The 22512-nt window shown below is 48.0% G+C and overlaps 1 protein-coding gene across 4 annotated transcripts in view; it reads right to left on the reverse strand.

Annotated features, from left to right (window-relative positions):
- LOC119450250 (sodium- and chloride-dependent glycine transporter 1) overlaps positions 1–22512 on the reverse strand; it is a 123413-nt gene that overhangs the window by 37332 nt on the left and 63569 nt on the right. Inside the window, exon 1 of one of the 4 annotated variants that reach the window (XM_049665734.1) lies at positions 13871–13988. The exons of 2 other annotated variants lie outside the window; for them this stretch is intronic. In XM_049665734.1, coding sequence (XP_049521691.1) covers positions 13871–13891 — 21 coding nt within the window. In that variant the 5' untranslated portion in view covers positions 13892–13988. Of the gene's footprint in view, positions 1–3257; positions 3621–13870; positions 13989–22512 lie in introns of those variants that run through there. One more of the 4 variants, XM_037713636.2, reaches the window with a different exon arrangement.

Raw genomic sequence — 22512 nt, forward strand, 5'->3', positions numbered from 1 at the left:
CTCCAATGAAATAGCCACTGTTATCCAGAACAGTGTTCCACACACTTGTGGCTATCATCCGATAGAGTCACATACTTAAAAACGGTTCCAGGTACGTGAGTGTAGAACAGTGTTCCGTATAATAGGCACAGTCATGTGTAACACTGTACCACATAAAGTGAATATATTCCACTGGAACAAAGTCCCACATATTTGTTATGTTTCTTTTATCGTCATATCAATATTCATAGTAATACATTTCCTTTACAGCTTAAAATTAATCGGTTTAAATACATGAAACGCAGTTCCATATATTTTGTGATTTTACGCGGAACGCCGTTTCATTCAGGTCAGCGGAAAATATTCGCAAAGATATTCCGCTTATATCTGAAATCTAAGTCGAAGGAGATTAGGAGTGTATACCTCATACAGTAGGTGCAATACCTCATACAGTATTATATATGTATTATGCGCCATACAAAATAAGTACTATCAATAATCATAATTTTGGCGTACATGCTATGAGTTGTCGCCGAAATACGACGCTTCTCTTCAAGATACTCATATGTGCAGTACGCGCGTATACGTTCAGCTTCAATGCTTCGACTCCAAGCATCTGGGCGCACATTCGCGGTCCTTTCGCGTATACGCAGAACACCACGAAACACGGTCACGTTTCCTGAACAACCTGCGCACACACATTCGCGAGCACGGATTTCCGTCTATCAAAATATTTATGCAGATGGGCTCCATTCGCTCGCGCGCCCTTCGGCAATCTGCGTGCATGGTCGCGCGACCTCACGCGCAGTGAACGCACCTGCGCCTCGTCGGGCACGGGGTAGACGGCGCAAACATGTTTAGTTAAAAGCGAGGCTACGCGCTCGTGAAAGCGGCGAGTTAAAAGGTTAACTCCGCGATGACGCCGGCGGGCCCGCACGAGCGCTTTCAAGCTGCCATGCTTCGTAGCAAAATAAAATTTAATCACGCTCCAGTACGGAGAGACGCGGCTTTGGTCAAGGGGGCAAACAAGGTTCATGCCGATGGGCGAGGCCGCGGGAGCGCGGAGGTTCGCGAATCAACGCACACCCTTCCCTTTGCGTGATGTCACGGGTGTTTTCGAACAAAAAGTGTCACGCGCACGGACGACCTGGCCTGCGCTGCGCGCAGCATTGCAGCCCTATAGCTCGCACGCCCGTCCAGTGCCGCGGCGGCGCCGTCTCGCAAGCATTCTCTCGCGAACGGCCGCGCGCTGCGTGTCAGAGGCGTCAGCCTTGACGTCAAAGCTGACAAACGTATATACGTAGTACGTACGCATGCACGGCGGCGCGGGCCCACTCGCGCTGGATTGCACGGCGCGAGAAAGGTTTGTTTGTGACCGCATCTGGGTTGCGAGTGCGCGCGCGCACCTACCCCGAAGAAGGCTTGAGGGATCGCGCGGCCGCTATGCAAACTGCAGTGGACCATCCTCGTCGCAGATTAGCGCGGGCGTGCGCATGCGCAGTGGTCTCCTTTTTTCCCCTCTCTCTCTATACCACGCGAGAGACGCGAGAGTGAAGATGGTGCATTGATGACTGCACCGCTAACGACTGAAGGTGTGTGTGTGTGTGTGAGTGTGTGGGTCCTGGCTAGTAGATCGAGCTGCGATGGGTAAAGATAGTCCTATTTTGCAGCGAAGCTGCACATGACTAGGGTCCCGGGATTTCTTCGTCTCCGCAGCCAAACACTCAACCAATCACAGCGGAAGGCGCGCGCCGCGTGCACCACCAGATGGCGCTCGCTTCCGTGCATCCGACGCATCCGCGGTAGCGGAGACAGAACAAGAACAGAACAGCGAAAAACAAGAACAGAACAGAAAGATCGTCTTCGCGCATAGCGTTCGCCGCAAGCGTTTCCCGGTACAGATTACGGTTTTTGTCTTCCTCCTCCTTCTTAATTATTCGTGCCCACTGCAGGACGGACGCCCGAGATCTCCAATTCACTTTATCTTAATTACATCGGCTGACCTCCACACCATTCCTGCAAACTATTCCTTGCGGTTTCCATTTCCTACGAGCATCTATGCTGCGCCGCGGGCGGTGAAGGGAGACGCGAGGATCGGCTCCGGGCGTCGTGAACATCGCGTCTTCTGAGCGATCGCCACAATCCCTGAGGTCTCTGCGTCTTTCGATAGCTCTTCGCCTACGCGCTGCCTCCTGCAGATGCCGGTCGACGCGCAGGCGCGTGTAGACGCGTGTGTGTCTGGTTACCTTCTTAAAAAGTACCAGCGTGATGGCGCTGCACGTCTTCGAAGCAAGTGAAAGCACAGCTTCTGTCGGCTGGAAAGCGTTTGTTTAATTGACATTATACAGTCATTTCGAACCCACAAAGCACAACGTGCAGCGCTTATTCGTCGACAAAGAGACTCAAAAGCTTTGCGGTCGCAAGGGCAGATCGTCACCGGCTTACGCCATCATATCATTCCTTATCAAGATTGACGGGCACTCGCTTATATGCGCACCTTTATAATCATAAAACACTGGTAATAAAATTGACAAATTTTCGCGTCCGAAAGACCTAGCTTGTCGTTGAAAAGCCGGCACTTTTCTCCAATAATCATGTTCGCATGTAAGGATTGGCCGGCTTGACTTCCCGAGAAGTGCCCTCGCGTACGAAGAGTGCGTACACGCCTTTGCAATGTTGTTCTGTCACGTAACGCGACGTCGTCTGCTGCCCTAGCATACATCATCGTCTGTCAATTTATGCTCTTGACTTTTGCGCACATTTGTGTGCGCATACCATCCATGCTAAGCTCAGTAAGGTCATATTATTTCTCACTAGTAAAGTAAGCTGCTGGAAAAGTTGGTACATGTTCATGAACAGGAAAAAAGAGCACGAAAAAAAAAAAAAAAAAACGGTGGGAAGGAAGACGGTAAGGTTATACATGGCAAGGCAAGTTGTATATAAATGTAACTGAATGAAGAGGTTGTAGATATTAGTGCGCCTTCCGGATGAATTAAATATGTAAAGAGCACTCGTCCTGGTCGTCTTCCTTGCCTTCGTTTGTTCTTTTCTTTTGTCTTCTTTTTTCCCTGTTTTCTTTTGTTTATATTTATAATTATTACTAACATAATTCTTGCTAGCTGCAGAAGGTTTTAATGAAAGGTAAGGCGAAGAGATTGATTGGAAAAACCATGCCTCTGGCCTGCTAATCCCCACTAATATCTACGTTTACGTTATAGAAAAAGGGCTAGCCCATGTTTTGATCCCGCATCGCATAGTAAACAGAAGTGACACTTTACCAGCGCTTGCCATTTGTTGGGCTTCATGATGTGGTCACGAGTACCGAAGCTGAAGGAGTCACGCATCAGGTATACAATTACTCCGCGCGCTCGGAAAGCGACGCCGGCCTCTGTTATAGAATACGACTGGAAAGCAACTCTGGTCGCGAGCCTGCACCGGTTTGGCGGCGAGGCCCTTTTATGCCTTCTTCACCCTAGGTATCCGTGAAGCAACAGCCGATTCGGCGAAGTATCAGGCATATCAGGCTGTTCGCAGCTACAGGGCACGAACGCGCACACCTTTGATCCAGCCAATACGCGTGCAGTATTTTCGACACGCCCTCTCTATAGCGAGCCCTTGATGTATTCATGGAGGGCGCCGGCTGTACAACTACGCACGTGGATGAATTCTTCTCTTGCTGCGCATGCTGAATTTATTTCAGTGCCTCTCCGACGAACGTGGAACGAATCACTCACTTCGAAGCAGGCAACTGTGTTTCCTGCTTGGCTTTTTTCTTTTATTTCTTTTACGTCAGTCACAAAGACAAAGTGATGCGGCGAGGAAAGAAAAGAAAGCGTCAAGGAGAAACGCGCCGACATCGCGCAAGCCGTGAAAAAAACTTTCGTCATTCCTTTCAGGAGGCGCCGGAGTGTTCAGCGCCGCAGCCACGTGATTGCTGGCGTGAGCGACGCGTGATAACGTGCGAAGCGCGAATGTCGAATTCGCACCCACGATCGTCATCCGGGGTTTTTGCACTGCAAAGCGCGTAGAAGCACTGTTCTTAAAAGGAACGACGTGCCTTTCTGCTCCTTGTCGCGATGTGATTGAGCACCTCTGCTACAAACTGTTCGACAAATATCCACCGAGTCTCTGTTGAAAGCGATAAGGCGGATTAGATCAGATCGCATTTGCTCATCATATGGCGCGAGAGGTCGAACATTCAGGGGCCGAATTTGCAAGGCGTTTGGTTCGTAAGTTTGCTTAGTCGTTGGCCGCGGTATAGCCTTCGATAATGATATATGCCCAACATCACGATTGGCTAGAATTTTTTCTTGCGCACAATTCTAGTAAGAGTATTCTTTAAGAGTATGAGTAAGAGTATATATATATATATATATATATATATATATATATATATATATATATATATATGTGCAGGGTGTTTCAGCGAACACTTTCAAACTTATTTAAGGTTGCCCGTGGCAGCTAGATAGCCCAATTCTAGTTCATGAGCTGGTCTTCTCGACGAGGCGGACATTACTTGCACAAGAAATTGAAATGCATATTCGACTAATCAACAAAAATTCACTAATTAAGTTTTTAACTAATTACCTGATGGCCCATATTGCAATTTACAAATTGTAGTCGTGGAGATCGCAAGGCGGATCTACTTTGAATTAATTCTCCGGATTACACCAGTTTCGAGGTATTAATTCCCGAACTTTGCGGAGAAATGCATTGGCGTTCCAGTTAATTTTGTGCTTCAATGCATAAAGCGACGTTTTGTTAACAAACTAACTGGAACGCCAATGCATTTCGCCGCAAAGTTCGGGAATTAATATCTCGAAACTGGTGTTATCCCGAGAATTCGTTCCAAATGGATCCGCCTTGTGAACTCATGGCTACAATTTGTAAATTACAATATGGGTCGTCAGGTAATTAGTTAAAGGAATAGTGATTCCTCCGTGTACCCGCGCTCTTGCTCGGGGCGGTGCCGCCACCTACGAGCAGAAAAGAGAAGTACTGCATTATGACACTAACGCGCACCGACAGTGAACGCTTCGGTGGTCTCAGCACTACGACGCCTCGATGCCAGCATTCGAAGGGACGCTGGCATCAAGAAGCACTACCAACGCCACCGGCGTTCACCGTACTCAGCACAGCGGAGCGTGGCCTCCGCAATTAGCTCTGAAAATATTTCTGAAGTTGATCGCGGAGGCTGCAATTACGACGCGCTGTACGCGCTGATTTGACTCGGTGACGATTCAGTTACGTGCTTTGTCTTGCGCGTTGTATTAGTGTGTCAGTTGCGTGCTTCGTCTTTCGCGTTGTGCTAGCGTGTGCAGCGTAGTGCAGCTTCCATATGCATGACGGTTGCTCGTGGTCATCGACGTTGGTAGTCGTGATGGAGGAGACGTGCCACCAGGCGTCAGCGTGGGTGCATCAACGCCTAAGGGCGCTTTAGCCACAAAACACCAATATACATTATATATCAATATGCAATAAACATTACACTACTTCTGTGAAGACACGTTTCACTTTCGTGTTCTATACCGATTCCTATATAAGAGGGATCAACCACATTTTTTTGTTAATTAGCCGATTATGCATTTCAATTGCTTGTGCACGTAATGTCCGCCTCTTCGAGTAGACCAGCTCATGAACTAGAATTGTGCTAACTGCCACAGACAACCTTTAAAGATTTATGAAAGTGTTCGCTGAAACACCCTGCATGTGTGTGTGTGTGTGTGTGTGTGTGTGTGTGTGTGTGTGTGTGTGTGTGTGTGTGTGTGTGTGTGTGTGTGTGTGTGTGTGTGTGTGTGTGTGTGTGTGTGTGTGTGTGTGTCATCTTTTTTTTTTTTGCGAGTACGGGCTGATCAACAAAGTACTCTGTGCGCTAAAGTGGTTGATAAGAACAACATCCATCCAATTGGGATCGTGAATATAGTATTAGCGAAAAAGACTGGTAAATGACAGAACGTTCTTGCGAAAGCAATCCTTTGCGAATTCGGCCCGAAGGAATTTGTAGCGGAGACATTTGTCGAGGTATTTCGTTAGTTGGGAGTTGTACTCTCGGATAGTTGGATTACGTTCTATATACGTGTCAAACACCACAAGCGGCGGGTCAAGTGATACGAACAGGACATCGTTTATAGGGTGTCCCAGCTAACGTTACCCAAGCTTCTCAACGAAAAATAATGATTTAATAAACTCGGTGCAAAATAGAGAACTTTATCTTTAATTACTTGGTAGAGAAATGTTGTTTTATTACAAAATACAGTGATGTAATACAACTTTAATTGTGAGTTTCAACGTCAGAAAGCTGCACAGTGAGCTACGAGGGACGGTGTCATGGAGGTCACCAGATTGATTTTGGCCACTTGAGGTTCTTTAAGGCTAAATCTAAGCACACTAGTGCCGCGGCCGGGAATCGAAGCCGCGACCTCGCGCTTAGCAGCAGGACGCCATAACCACTGAGCCACCGGCGGCGGTTAACACGAAATAAACTTCATCCTTCGAATTTTGACGCATTGTACCTTTCCGATTACGGTAGGCGGTGAAAAGCAGATACACCTGCACGGTGACGCGTATTGTAACGGAGGCGCGAGAAAGGAAAACCGATCAACGAAATCGACGACGAGGAAGCGTCGAAGTGTCGTCGGATTCCGATTCGACTCGTTTTACCGTTCTCCCTCGCCGCCGCCTTTCTCGCATTTTCTTCCGGCATACGAGCTCGTATTCCTTTCGCCCTCGTGACTGCGTATGTACCGCTTCTTGCCAGCGTTTCCCGGTTCTCGTCTGTCGCCCACAGTTGCCAACGACATTGTGCTCAACGCTCGCTGTATAGTGCTGCTCACTCAGCACTTGCTCAGAGTGGATCAGCAAGTGTGTTCGAGTATTCTCCATTTCGACTACGAACAGACCAATTTCGTTTTGAGTCGAAGTATATGCGAATCGAGAATTTATTTTGTATTCGATCTACCTTACTGTACGTGCAGAAAGCGGAGAGAAACATTGCGATCTGCAGAATGTCTGACGGTGCTTTAGAGAAACGCTATAGCGCGGTCCCGCACGCACAACACCCCAACAATGTCGCCAGAGCCGTTATTACAATGACCTCGCGCTCAGTACGACAGACGCATTAGCATTTTATTTGCCATTGCGCTACAAACGCCAAGGCTCCAGACACGCTCAGCGGATAGCGATCGCGCATGTCGGTAGAAAAATAGCTTCAACAGCAAGCGAGCCAACGCCGCAGGACGTCGATTGCGAAACATGTACCGTCGCTGTCTCGTTCTTTCTCCTCCCTTAATAGTTTCTCCATTGAACGGCGACACCTATAGCGCGACCGCGAGAGAAAAAAAAAAGTCGGCCTTAAAACACGCAGTATAAAGATAAGCTTGCGTCCTTGAACGAAGTGCTTTAAAACTGTACATCATTCGCCGGGCGATACGCGACGCAGCCTCTCGTCGTGCGCACCATCCCCCCTCGCCCTTGAAGGCGGCGCTCCGGCGCACGAAGACGGAGGTGAAGGTCGAGCGCCGAGTCGCTCGGGTTGTGTCGCAGGAAGCGCCGCTTCGTGGGGTCGCTGCGCCCCGTCCGGCCAACATGGGTGCACTACCACGGCTCAGCAGCGGCGTTTGCGTGCGTACGCACACATACTGACCAGATCGTTCATCAATTCGGCTGGTATTTTTGCGCACGTTCGTGTTTCTCTTTCTCCCTCTCTTTTAACTTCTATCCTTCCCCGCTTTCAGTGGCCAAGCCACGGCGAAGCACCCGTGAAAGACTGGCCGGCGCTCTCTGCGAGCAAGAACTCTTCGTTTGGACCGTAGACTTGTCCAAGGCCGTCGTTTCTCATTGTGAGATCGCCGGCGCCAGCTAGCCGCGGGCGCCAAAGGGAGCGTACGAGACATATGCGCACGCTCCTGGCGAGCAGGCCTGTCCGTGCATGTGAGCCTGTCCGGTGGCTCACCACCTTTAAGGAATGCGTTGCACACCAGAGCAGCAGCAGCAGCAGCAATGTGGCGTCTGTGTATATACTGCGCGGCTTATCTGCAGAGGCATCCAGACGAAGCGCGGAGTCGTCGATCGTCCTTGTCTGACGCCTGCGGCGCCGGACTTCATTTGTTTTGCGCGCAATTTGTAAGCGACGAGCGAAATCGATTGTCGTTCTTTCTTGCTTCCCTGCATCTGCCTGCACGCCTAAAGTATGGTGGCGCATCGAACGAGATGTACAAACGAAGGTGTAGGCGAAAGTGGGCGCTAGGAAGGACGACGCTTCCTGGTCTTCCCGGAGCGAGCCAAGTCCGCGGGAATGAGACGGCGAAAGGGCTGAACACTGGAGAGCGTGCCATAATTCTCATCGGCATTCTGAAGCGATCGCCGACCTCTTGTAGCCGTCTGGTTCCTTCCGTGCTTCCCATCTTGTTCTTCCTTCGTCTTCTACTTTTTGCTTGGTGAGTGATTATTCTGCGCTTTAAGCAGTCACTGCCACGTACGGAGCATTAGTCATGCCTATTAAACTATTCGACCTTTTCTTTATTATTCTTGGATAAGATGCGAACGCATGGACAGACGGTGCTGCAGGAACTCTTAGAGTGAAAGCGGTCGCTGACCGCGGGACTGACCACTGGGAAGAGTCTTCGTTCAAATAATAAAGCGAAATACTATCGGTGAGGGGAAACTCCTTCCTGAAACGTGACTACTGGTCCTGCGACGTCACGCAAGACGTTACGTCACATAATTTTCGTCCCGCGCTGTGCCACGGCGTTGACATGTATAGGTGTTTGAACGGTACAGGTTACGGGGCTGCATGGGTGTTTGCCGACGAACGAGAGAGACAGAGAGAGAGGAGGGATGTAAGGAAGTTTGGAGAAGTATAAGAGGTCGTGCGAAGAAGTATGCTGCTGCGACGGCGCCTACACAATCACGATTGAGGGAGCAAGGGGGGGGGGGGGGGGGGGGCGCACTTCTCTGCCAACAACCGCGCTCGTCGCTCGCTCGCACCGTCTCTTATCTCCACACGGCTCTGACCTTTAAGCGCCGTGCATTCGCCGCTCAGTTTCCGTTGAAGCGATAGACCGCACGTACCTTCGCCCGCTGCGGCGTATGCTTGCTGCCAGCGTTTTGACAGTCGTTGTCTGCTGTCATTCAGTGTGATCTCTTCGTGTTTGTGCGCGCTGACACCACGCTTGTTCATTCAGTTAGTAATAGTCGGGCCACATTTTCCAACGCTCGCTACACATGCAATGCTGCCCGGATTGGCAGTGCAGCGCTACAGGTGTGTCCCTTCGCACGCGCTGCCCACGGGAAGCGCTTCTCATCAACACCACCGTTTCACACGCGCCTTCTCGTGGTCATCGAGTCTCTCTTCATGTCGGTCTACTTACGCCGCAGCACACCTGCTTACTTAATCAGGTCATGTTTACTACAATTCATATTGCTACCAAAGCCGCTCACCTTACTTCGTATGACATTGCTGTGTTGCTATCGCATTCATTGCTTCGCCCTTAGGGCGAAACTGTGACATTTTTTTGTTGGCTTGTTTTCTCTTCCACGAGGGAGAAATACACACAAGCCTGTCGTCGTTAGCTTTCCAAGTACCGCGTTGCTACAGTCCGCTTTTCGCATTCCTCGGAGCGACAGAACGCAGAAAGAGAGAGAGAGAGAAAATGATTTAATGAAAGGCAGGGAGGTTAACCAGGACTGAACCCGGTTGCCAACCCTACACTGGGGGAAGGGAAAAGGGGAGAGAGAGATTAAAGGAAGAATAGAAAGTCCGCTGTGGATATCGCCAACGCAGAAAGTATTGCAATGGCAGAGAGAGACAAGCGCGTCGATATTTGAGAACGAATGTGTTAAGGCTGTGCTTAACACTCGCGCATGCTATATATAGTGCAAACCATGCGTGCACACGATGTCAGCGGTTTCATTCATTTCGTTCTACGCAGGCGTCACTAAACGCTTCGCGTTTGTATAATATTACTTCTGTCGTGCGACGAGCAGATTCCGCACTCTGGTCTCACGACCAAGGTCAGTATCGGAACGTTCGCGCAACGGTTCTTGGAGAACAGTCCAGATCGCGTGACTAAGCCAATTAACGATTTCGAAACGATGAGCCACAGGAAGAACTTTCGACACGAATATAAGTATAGGGTACACACTGATTCGCGCAGCTCCCATTCCGTGCTGCCGCATTTTCCTTTATTTTTTTTAAACTTTTTTTTCTATCTGATTTCATTCTGTCCGTTCCTCGCAGCGTATTTTTACAACATTGCGGGTGTCCGTAAGCTACTTTAGGTGCCCTCAAACCGCTACCCTTGATTCCCTCATTATGGTGGCGTCATTTACGCTTTTCCTCGTGATTTCATACACCTAATCGCGTCATTTGCGCGCCGTATGGTGTCTCTAACTGTCTAGCCTTTGTGGCACGACGTTCTTCTTGGATTCGAGGAAGTTTTCTATGACATACCATCGTCGTATGGCATCTGGAAGACTGTTCACGTGATTAGGCTTCGACAAGCGCATGAAGTTATGTCGCAACTAAAATCCTTGACGTATCAATACTGCAATTGTATCTTGTCGCTGTGGGGTTAGGAAATGAGCGCCTGCCAGCGCGGCGTGCATCGTGTTGCCATATGGCCTTGCTTTCGTGCTGTCTGACTGACGTAGAATAAACTTGCGATAGCTAGGCGCGTCACAGAAAGAAAAGCAAGGGCTACCAGAGGGTTAAATGATCGCGCTTGCCTATTATTTATGTTGGACAAAGTGCAACCTGTTGTCACGCACGAAATTTCAGAAAAGAAAGAAGTTGTGATTCGAGCCATGAACTTGGACACTCGTGGGGGCGCAGAAGATTGTGGTTGATGTATAGGCGGGCACATCACACGTGCTTACACGACCTGAATATATGCGGAAGATCCAGCGTGTATCGTTGAACTTGATCAATATAAATTATTCATGCGCCTCGTTGAAACAATCCAAATACCACACGCGTATAGCAATATCGATATCTCTCGGGCGTAGGCCTTAAAGTGAGAGCGTATGACAAGCCGTTCCTGCGTCAACTGAAAGCTCCAGATTCGGGAATAAGACTTCTGCGTGCGGGCGCATTGTATACCTTCGTGGATCGTGCCTCAAGTTCTGTGCATCGGCAAAACGGCTCCTTCCGATGAACCGCGAGGTCAGCTCCAGTTTCAGCAGCACTGCACGATTTTAATGAGAATTCGTACGCGCCTGCGCAAGGCCTCGTCTAAATAGTTTTTTTTTTTTTTCCCGCCGCACGAGCGGCGTGTCGTCTATATCAAAGAGCGTCGACCGTATCTACACGTCACACGACTGGCGGGTGAAATGCGACTCGGGTCACGATGTCGTCGACGCGGTAGCCAACTCGGTAACTCTGGCAACCCTCCCTCCTTCCTTCCGTTTCACCACTTTCGTCCCGTATACAAGTTCTCTTGCGTCATCCAGTTGTACAACGTGGCAATCTATACTGTATACACAACGTCCGGTTGTAGCCTCGAAACGCCGGCCGTGACGGCAACGCCGAGATTTCTTGGCACCGAGAACGTGGAGGTTTTTTCTTTTTCTTTTTTTCCCCACTTCTCTTCGTGTCTGGGATCGGCGTAATAGATGTCGCCTGAGTGCGGCTGGCTTGGACCCGCTTTTTGAGACACGCAAGGCTTCTCTTTCTCTCGTGCGCGCGCTCCGTCTGCTTATCAGTGCGAGTCACTTGATAAACTTCCCCGAAAAAAAAATTAACAACACAATTGGAGTGAAGGTTGGCCGGCTACGAACACGGCCGCGCGCGCAGGCTTTAAGATATTTCCCACTTCGTAAGTGAGGCGCCCGCGTTGCAGTCGGTTGCTGCCCTATGCTCGAGTCTGCGCGAGAATACGAAGCCTGGGCTACTTGGTTGATTTGTCGATTAACTTCTTTCCCATTAATCAAGTAACGCTTCAATCGCGATTAATCGATTGAACGTCCCCGCTATATATCCTCGTACAACAGCGAGGAAGGCAACCGCAGACTGAGTACATTCCGACTGAGACAGAGTCTTCGTGCACGGTCTCTCAGCAGTCGGAACAAAAGCCTACCACGAGCGCGGCACTTAAAGCAATCGCAAAGTGTCGCAAGGGCTCTCGCCTTCATCGTATACCACAATTAGTCAACTTGGGGACCACAGTGCTCAGCGGTGGCTCAAAAAGTGCCGGCTGCCACGCACTCCGAGTACATCGCGTTTCATTCGCTGAGCACTGTACACTCAAGCAAGGTGTCGATGATGTGATACCTGTCCGTTCAAGTAGCGCTGCTTGTTTCTTTCTTCGAAGTTCATCCACAAAAATTTTCACTTTTGATTTCTTAGCCCACGCACCTAAGTTCCCAAAGCCGACAAATTAATCAACTGATCGATTAAAAAGGTTCCGCGAGGTTAACTGGGTTAAAGTTATTTACCGATGCTAACGCAACCCTAACCTACATATAGTAAAGCTATTTATATGGCCTCGTTAAGGACCTTTAGCGTCAAGAAGGTCTTTAGGAGAGGAGTGTTTCGTCCCTACACGACGTGAACTGCTGCCACGTTTAGCGTTGTCACGCTCATCCATCTTCATTCCACGGTGGCTGCCTCCGCGTTCCGCGTGTGTGCTCGGCTACTATGCGTTCCGCTTACACGTCTTGCGCAGCTGCTACACTTCTAACCCGACACTGAACGAGAAAAGCCGGCAAACATGCCACATCTCACCCGCTGAACTCAACTTGTCTTCGGTTTCTCTCTACTCGCACTCGGCCTCCAAGTCCTGTTTGTGTTCAACCATCCAGCATCCGCGAGGTATACGCTATAACGCTTATTTAAATGTTACGTGTTGTCTAACAGGCTGCCTGATTCACACTTGGCAAGAAGCGAGGAAGTTGGCGACAAATAGGCGGGATCTAGACGCAGAACCAGCCCAATTATTTTTTTTAATTATTACTATTCCTTGCACCCAAGGAAGGGATATATCAGGCGCCGACGCGTTTTTTTGCCCATATAATCGGAGACACGTACAACGCAGTACACATCAACGTAGAAGATTAAGATAACATTCAGAAACTGCAGGACTGTCTTCCGGCGTCATCTAACTGTTACTGGAGAAATTAATTTGAATGAAACGAACTTGGGAAAGCGGCACAAAACCGAAAAAAAAAAGGATCCGTACGGGAAATGTTATATATTAGACGCCGGAAAGTGGGTTTGAATGCTGGGCCGTGGGTATAGCGCAAGGATGACTTTCGCTCTATTATTCTATTCCTTTCTTATCACCTTTCCTTATCACCTTTCGTTCACGACCGATCGAGCCCGGTGATAATGTGTAGGTGGAGTCAATTTCATTCATTTGTATCAATTAAAGCCAACGTCTTTCTTTATAGCGACTTTATTACCACTTTTCCGTATAGGGTATGTTTCAAACCTCTTTCTTGGGCCGATCCCGGAGGCAGTGCATAGCCGCGCCAATAAAATTACATCATTTTCAGGTTTGAGCTTTGTGATTGGTTTGCACTTTTAATGTTTAAGTCTGAGAACATTTAAGTCGAAAGGCGTAGGCTGTCGGTGTTTTGTTTCATGAGATTTGTTTGTGCGCTGACATTCTCAAAATCCCGAGGAACAATTTTGTCAGGAACTTATAAGACCTGGTATGAGCAACTTAAGTGATATAATTGTGTGGCAATATAACCCTCATATACCGCATGTAATATAACATGGCGTGGCGTATAGCATACACATACCTAAATATATACGGAGCCTCACGACGACGGCGACGGCAATAATTCGCTTGGGGTGTCCATATAATTGCTATCGCAACAATACGTGGAATAGTGTTCTTAAATCATCCCATTATCAAAGAACGAGAAAGAGCCATAATTTACTCACGATTGGGCGATTAGATTTCATCGCTCGAACAGACTCGTCGCTGGCGCTTGGTGTCTTCTGTATCCACGCGGGAATGCACGAACAAACGCCGGCGCTAATCCTGCAGATGACGCGCGACCTGGCGCTATACGGAGCACACGATCATTGTGAGGCGTCGCGGGAAGTCAACGCGCGTGATATTCTGTACAACCAGCAATACGGGAAGCGTTCGTCGACGTTCCTTGCGGATGCCGGGGTGGGAAAGGGAGGGGGGGGAGATGTTTCGACAAGGCGCGATAGTAACCAGGACGAGGAAGCCGCACCTCTGCTCGAACCCCCTGAACAAAGAAAAAACTAAGTTTCCACAGGATGATATAGTTGCTCGGCGAAAAATCAAAATAACAGGTCATGTGACGTAGGTGAGCCGAAATGCAGGGAAGCATGTACTCGAGCACCGACGTTCGTTGCCGTCCTTGTATTACGATAGAGTCTAGCTGTGATCGTGCAGGAACGCTGCGCTGTATTTATACTTCGTCTCACCAATTCCGTGCAGCGCGGCGAATGTTAGCGTCAGCCAATCAGTATGGAGAACCGGCTCAGTTTCAGATTGAGAAGGAGGAATCGCCCATTGTCCGTCGCCGATCCTTCCGTGATGCTTGCATTCAGTCGGCGTCGCGCACGGGGCGATCAGCGGCGGGCAGTGGAGAAGCGGCCTTTTCTGGGTCTCTTGCTTTTAAAGCGCGATAGACAAGGACAAACGAAGGACAAAAATGTGTGTCTTTCTTCGTTCGTCCCAGTCTCTCGCGCTGTTCGTATCTTAAACATGAGCTATCAACGTGCCCGAGTCTTTACCCCTCTGGATCTAGTCGGCTGACGTGACTCGTAGGTTTCGCTTCACTGCACGGAATTGGCGAGATATACAGCGTTCCTAAAACTGTAAAGTACTGAAAAGGTAAAGTACTGAAAACGGAATAGTTAGATATATACTGAATATCGATACATCCGAACTAATCAATTTTGCGATATGAAGGGTGGACTCGTCTTGCAAGAGCAGATATACAGTTTAGCAAACAAGACAGCGTTCGGGAAAGTACGACAGTTGGTCGCAGATCTATACTACCACGCAAGTTCTTTCTATGTTTTCCTCCGCGTTCGTTGGCCTTTTTTTTTTTTTTTTTAGGCGCAGCGCCGTGTGTAATTATAACATCACTACTTGCGGATCACAAATAATTAGATAAAGAACCAACGTTACCGTAGCCAGGCACCATGTTTCGTAACGATGACTTCCTTTCGATTTCACCCCTCGCTTATCATCCGTCACGCCGAGAAACCGACTTCGGCAATAACGGCGGCGAGCGAGCCAATGACGAAGGCCAAGAAGAATAGGTATGAAGATAACACTCGTTACGAAAACTGGGCCAAGAATACTACATTAAAGGCGCTTGTGGCGGCGGCGTCGTTATCAGCCGAGGCGGTTTCCGAAAAGGCTTATATACGCCGACTCCAGACCGATAAGGCAGCGAGCAGAACTCGAGACAAACGGCGCCGCTCCAGGCCTGTTTGTCAACACGCCAGCGACGCGTGACCCTCGGCGTGTTTGCGAATATACGACGCATGAAGGCACGCGCTTATAGACGGCACGAGACGAGCGGTGGGCTTGCTGAAGCGTCAGCGCCGATAACAAGCTGTGCGTGGCAAGCGATATCCATAGATAGCCACAAGATTCGCCAGTGCAGCTTTACATGTCGATCGAACTTCTATACCTCTTCTGTACTGAACGAGGGGCCAAATTCATAAAGATGTTCGTTCGTGAGCTGCGCGTACTTAGCTGGCTGCTTTCGATAATATCATTTCATAATCATTTTGATCGTAAGAATCGTTTTTCAGTGGTCAGCCGTTGTTCGCTGTAGTGGTTGCCATTGGCCAGTCGTCTTCGCTAATGGTATGTCCGCTGTCACGATAGGCAGTCGCCTGTTCTGGTAACCCATTCAAACATACGAACTGTTCTTAACAACTCACGCGCCCCCATGCACCAATCGGTAAATACGTGTCGTGTGATCCGTAAGAAGCGCCGACCAATCGTTACAGAGAACGCATTATTAGCGAAGGCTCTCGGCCGATCACAAACAGTTTCACGATCAAAAAAAAAAAAAATTGTTAATCCGGTCATTGGAGCTGATTATGACATTTGCACGTGCATAAAATGTCCATTTATAGCGGCTTTCTTAAAGGCAAAGTGCTTTGTGAATTCAGACCTGGAACAACTCTAGTTGAAATTAAGAGGCAGACGTTCGTGAGCACATTTCTAATGTTTCGTGCTAAAATAAACCACGAAGGACGCGAGGACGTTTCGAAAGTCCGGGAGACGATTAGCAGCTGTTCAAGCGAGAAATCTCCCGGAAGAGTTCCCTTTCAGCACTTATGTTTCCTTACACGCGTCAAAAGCGGCCAGACCAACTGATCTCTTGAGCACCAAGAGCAAGCCTTGTTGCTTCTAAACTTTCAGCTTTTAAGAGTCTTCAAGGTTTAACTGTTGTATCTGTTGGCGTTCCGTCGGTTTTGCGATCGAAGAGCAGAAATTAAAGATGCCGTGTACATTCCTACGCGTCGAGTCGTGGTCTAGCAAGGGACGTTAAACGCCATCACTTGCAGTTACTACTTTTGCAGCATCATCAAGTACGAATATGTTCTTTTTGTCTCTGCGGGTACACGTTGATGTTGATGTCGAAAATCTCCATCGCGGTTACCGATGCCTCTTCTACGTGAGAGGAAAATACAAACGCACGAGGCACAATTTCGCTGGCCAACTATTTTTTTTAATTGCAAATAGCAAGATTACGAGGCATAACAAAAAGAGTCACACGCACACACACACACACACAAAGGAAAAAAAAAAAGGTGAACAGCTCTACGTTATCCGGGTATTTAAATAACGTCTGCGCGAATTTATCTTACCAAACAGATGCAGCTGTCGGGAATACCAGACATTAGCATCTTTAGCCAGGTGATACGCGTTTTCGAGCGTAACGGGGCCAGGGCCTCTATTTACAAAAAAAAAAAAAAAAAGTACATTCGCCTACAACTGATCGAAAGATAAAATGTCAGCCGATCGTGATTACCGACATAATACTATTAGCGAAGGCTGCTGGCTAATGGGAAACAGCACTTACAAACGAAAAGCTGTGTTAACTCGGCCTAAGAAGTTCATCATCTGCCGGAGCCACGTGAGCCCGGACTCTCTTTGCATACGTGTTTTCTGTTTGTTTTAAGCTAGCTTCAACCCGGTACCAGGAAATTTATCGTTGAATCTCGCTCAAATATCCCGGTCGAATAATCCCATATCATGAACACGAACACAGTAAGCAGAATAAACACGCGGCATCGCACAATCGGACATCAGACTGGTGCTCGACTTGCAGACCGACACGTTTAATCTACTTCACTGCAGTGACCATGAGCGTAAGGAGAAGAAGCCTGTGACGCGGGCGGAACGCACGGTGTACGTCGGGCAACCCCGACAATGTCAGCGTAACGAACTGAGTGTACCAGGCAGCCAAAGGAATAGAAGTGCTATTAGAGATTTAGAGAAGTCATGGACGGTTGGAAAATTTGGTGAAGTCCCTTCAGCTGATTTGTGACAAAGAAACACGTACGCCACGCCTGCTCTGAAGTCGCATTATCATGGCGATGCATTCCATCCGGCGTGCACACAGCTGCAGCAACAAAAATCATAACAGAGGTATTTTAGAGCCTAGAGAAGAGAGAGAGAGAGAGATCGTATATTGCATTATATTACGTTGTCGTGTTGTTCTGGTTCACTTTATGAGCATACCAGTGAGTGAGCATGCAATATTACAACAGTCGGGATCACAAGCGTTGCTCGTGCGTTTGCGTTGATCATTCGACGTACTGTCGCTTATCAAAATGAGCTGAGATGAAAACAGAAACGTGACCACAGAATCAGCGTGTACGGCATTTAAAGTCACTGTCCAAGAAAACGATCGAGAGCGCTGACTTGGCAGAAGAGCACCCGGGACAATAATACTGACCGAACTGGCAAGTGCGAGGGAAGGCGAGCGCATGGACGGAAGGGAACTGAAGTAGAATACAAAGGTGAGCTATAGTTGGCGAGTGGCCATCATGAAGAATACAGCGCGAGAACGGCACAAGAAAGAATACACGGTCTCAGCGTTGATGACGTCACTGATGATGGTATAATGATGATGATGATGCGCCTTTAAAACATACACGTAACCATTGGGCCCGTGATTTCCTTTTTTTTGTCCCGTTTTCGCGCTGTTTTCTTCGTGATGACAGAGAAAGGCAATGGTGACAAAGACGGACAGATAACTGACTGACCCATGGTGACATATTTGACGCGTAGAGAGACGCCGGCCAAGTCTACCATACAAACCTCACCTATAGCTACATCAGCACCACCATCACCACCACCACCACCACAACCAAAGTGCCCGCCATTGAGTGAAGAACAAGAAGAAATGCACTGTGAAAAGCGTTTCCTTGCTAAAATGTATGCAGATGTTAAGCTACGGAGTTCTGCGCAATTCCCGGAACTCCAATTATCGCCACGTGTAGTCGTTCGCGTACATTTTTATTTCGCATTCTAGACACGCCATCACACTCTGTCGACTGCCCCTGACAGACGGCTTCGGTAATCTTCCATCTGCGCTGCCTGTATAGTACATTCCATTACGCTAGCGCCGAATGCGCTGAATTGCTCAGGGTAGCCTTTGCATGACAACTTTAAAAGCACACAGGAAAGCACCTCTTACACAGACGGGAACTGACGTCTGCTGCTGCGGGCGGAACGCTATATCAAGTGAAAAGATAAGCATAAATACTTTGCCACGTGACGCACGACGAATATTCGTCCCATTTGTACTCGAACCTCCACAGTTGTGGTCATCGACGACGAACGATTCCCTTCACGAAACTCCCTCCCCTTTGCAGCTGCGCAACCGAATGAAGGCGTAAAGCTCGCCTACACGGTATCTATCTATCTATCTATCTATCTATCTATCTATCTATCTATCTATCTATCTATCTATCTATCTATCTATCTATCTATCTATCTATCTATCTATCTATCTATCTATCTATCTATCTATCTATCTATCTATCTATCTATCTATCTATCTATCTATCTATCTATCTATCTATCTATCTATCTATCTATCTATCTATCTATCTTATCTATCTATCTATCTATCTATCTATCTATCTATCTATCTATCTTCCACACATAAAGATCCCTTGTTCTAAGCCTGATGGTGAAATAAGCTTTTTTGTTTTTTTTTTCTTCGAGACTTTCGCGAGCTCTACATCCCCATAAACCACGACAGCGTTATTGCACTTGCAGTCCCGGGAGCTAATAAGGCCTTAGGAGAAGAGCTTTATCCCGTACGGGTTGCACTTTTCTTTTCTTTTTCTTTTCTTTTATTTTATTTTATTTTATTTTATTTTTATGTTATTATTGTTATTATATATTTATTTTTCTATTTTTTTGCGCGACGCGTTTTTTCAAGCGAAGACAGCATTCGCGCAGTTCTCGGAGCGGTGTGATGATGCAACGACGCGCTTCCGAAACACGTATGGCGCGGCGGGGCAGCAGAGCGAGGAATGCGAAAGCCGCCACGCCTGCTGCAGTGGAAAAATACTCGGCGACGAGCGGGGTGGCGGCGGAGGAGGGATAAATGGAAGACGACGACGGCATCAAAGAGGTCTGTCTGCTACGCGGCTAGCGTGTCTGGCTCGTTAAAGCAAGAAACCAGAAAGAAACGAAAGGAAAAAAAAACACACACATCGAGTGCGGGTGGGCGGCCGAGCCAGTCAGCCAGCCAACCAGTCGGCCTGACCGGGCGTGCATGTATGCTATACAGTCTATACAGTTCCCAAATGACGCCGTCTGGCTAGGCTGGCGGCACAGACTGTTAAGCGAGCCTCACGAACTCTCTCTCCAAAGCCGGCGCGAGCTGCTTCCGTGGCCGGAATCGACCGGTCTGTGCCGGTCCGCCCGCCCTTGAAGCGGATTGACGCCCGTTGCTTTTCGCTTTTCCTGTAATATTTTTTTCTCTCTCTCTCTACGCGTCACGTCGTTGAGTGTCTTTTTTTTTTTGTCTTGTTTCGTTGTCCGTTTCCTCTCATTTCTTTTTTCCTCATCTGAGAAGCACACGCGGTGTGTATAGCGTCCCCCCCCCCCCCCCCCCCCCCCCCCCCATCGCTTTATTTATACGCCCACTACACCTGTGCGCCGCATGCCTGCCGCCGCCGCCTGCGGTCGTGTTTCGCGAAGTTCTCGCAATAGGGCGCTGCGCGCCCACTAAGATTAGAGTCACTGGAAAAATTTTCCGTGACTCTTAAAAAAAAAAAAAATTCAAGTGACTCTAAGATGATGCTAAACGGTTTGCCGAAAAAAAAAATAATAAAGAAAGAAGAGACAAATTGGCCCGAAGCTTTGAGTAACGTGTATCGTAATTTCGATCGCTTCCGGTGGTGTTTCGAAGGTGCGTACTACCACCTTTTTTATGGCAATAAATATACGAGGAAAAAGAAAGCGTGAATGAGCCAGCTAACAAACGAATAAAAGAACTAACGATGGTCGGAACGAACGAACGAACGAACGAACGAACGAACGAACGAACGAACGAACGAACGAACGAACGAACGAACGAACGAACGAACGAATGAATGAATGAATGAATGAATGAATGAATGAATGAATGAATGAATGAATGAATGAATGAATGAATGAATGCGTGACTATGAGATCGTTTGGGAGTAAACGCAGTGAAATGCCTTTCGTGGGCGTAATCCCGCAGAGTTAGCAAATACTTTCGAATACCGGCTTAGGTCGTCAAATCCGGACGCTTTCCTTCTTGTTGTAGAATTCTAAATTGCCCTCTGCGATTCAAAGCTCAAATGGACAGCCACAATTAAGCTGAAAAATTGGATGTCGGAGCTCATTTAGAAACGTTCACGTCCACGTCACCCTATCTCTTTCAGAAACTCGTCTGTGCGTGCTCGTACAGGATGCGCCCGAGCGATTAATTAAACCCGTAAAATGAGAGCACGTAGGTGGGTGTCACGTGCATATTGCAGTTCCAGACGCTCAAATAAAACGCAGTTCTGAAGCGCACTCGTTAGTGTTGGAGCCGGAGTGAAATATTGATTCTTTTCTCTCTCACTCTCTCAATCTCCCCCCTCCCCCTTTCCGTTATTCTTATTCATTAATTAATAATTGGCGCGAGCGCTGCCCCGCAAACATCATCACCAAAACCGGCTACTCAGATTTGACGGACGACCAGAATGAAATAGCAAAGGGCGAAAAGGATGTTACATCGATTGATTTGGATGAAATCTGGATGAAATGTTGGCGATTATTGTACCGCCCGCTTTTCCGCAGACAACAGAAGTTGTTCAATAATCAACTGACGATAATAGGAGGGTGATATGAAAAGCGTTCCGGCAAAAAGGCATTGTTCGCAAAAGTGCTTAAACAGTGAAGAAAACAGCAACTGCAGTTTCTCTGCACTTTCTGCGATTAGACACCAGTATACCAATTACGTCAATAAAACCAAATAAATTACAAAAAAACACACAATCTACATTGATAAAAACTACGTGCATGCAACATCACGTTACACCATGACTCAAGCATCCAACCTCACAAGACAGGCCGGAATATGATGCTCGGAAAAGCTATAAAAGAGCCAAGCTGAAAGGTGTATTAATGTAACAATTCTTGTTCTCCCGATTCTATTGTATCCTCATCATGCACAGCTCCGGGGCGACCGATTCTATACTATACCGTTAAAGCGTTGGCGGGGCGGCGCTCTGACCAAAGACGGAACAATTCTAAGGAATAGAATTGGAATAGAACCCTAATATTACTTCAGCTCCGCACTTAAGTTGTCCTTTAGAACAGGGGTGATATATGCATAGTCTGCGTCCAGGATGCACTCAACATGCACGCAGCATTTCCTGGCTTCACGCCACTGCCTGTGCACTCAAGTCTTCGGAAGGCTGGCTGCACTACCATTCGCACATGCACATCTCTTTTTCTTCTTCTTTTTTCTTCTCCGCCCCCCCCCCCCCCCCGCCTTTTTCTTTCTACCACGCCCACCGCCTGTAAATTTTATTTCCTGCCTTTCTGCTCCAGTTTCATTCCGACTGATCGTGAACTTGCCGGCGAATCAACGGCTTCCAATCCAACTGATAACATTTCAGCTTGTCCATTTATGCAGCAAGCTGTGTCGTAAAGGCGCGATTTAGTGAGACCAGTTACCTCTTCATACAACTTTGTTTATTTGTTGTTGTGTTTTTTTTTTCCTCTCTCGGGGCACTCATATTAACATATTTACTTCTTCTCCTAGCTTCTTCTCCTAGTCTTCCCCTAGCTCATCCGTGCGCCTGCCAGTGCGCCTAACGAATCTCGTGTGTGCCTTATTTGAATAATGTGCTCGCAGGCGTCGTACGAGTTGTTTTTATCTCTCGCTGTTACGGCGAAACGCGCGCAACGCCATATTATACATCGAATTATTTATAGCGCTTCGGCGTTTCCTAATCTTCCTCAGGTCAGCTATGTATTGCTGAAAGCATAGCCTCCGAGCTCGACCAACCCGAAGCATTGCGCGGTGTCAAAT

The sequence above is a fragment of the Dermacentor silvarum genome, chromosome 4 (genome assembly GCF_013339745.2).
Source record: "Dermacentor silvarum isolate Dsil-2018 chromosome 4, BIME_Dsil_1.4, whole genome shotgun sequence".
Classification (NCBI taxonomy): Eukaryota; Metazoa; Arthropoda; class Arachnida; order Ixodida; family Ixodidae; genus Dermacentor; species Dermacentor silvarum.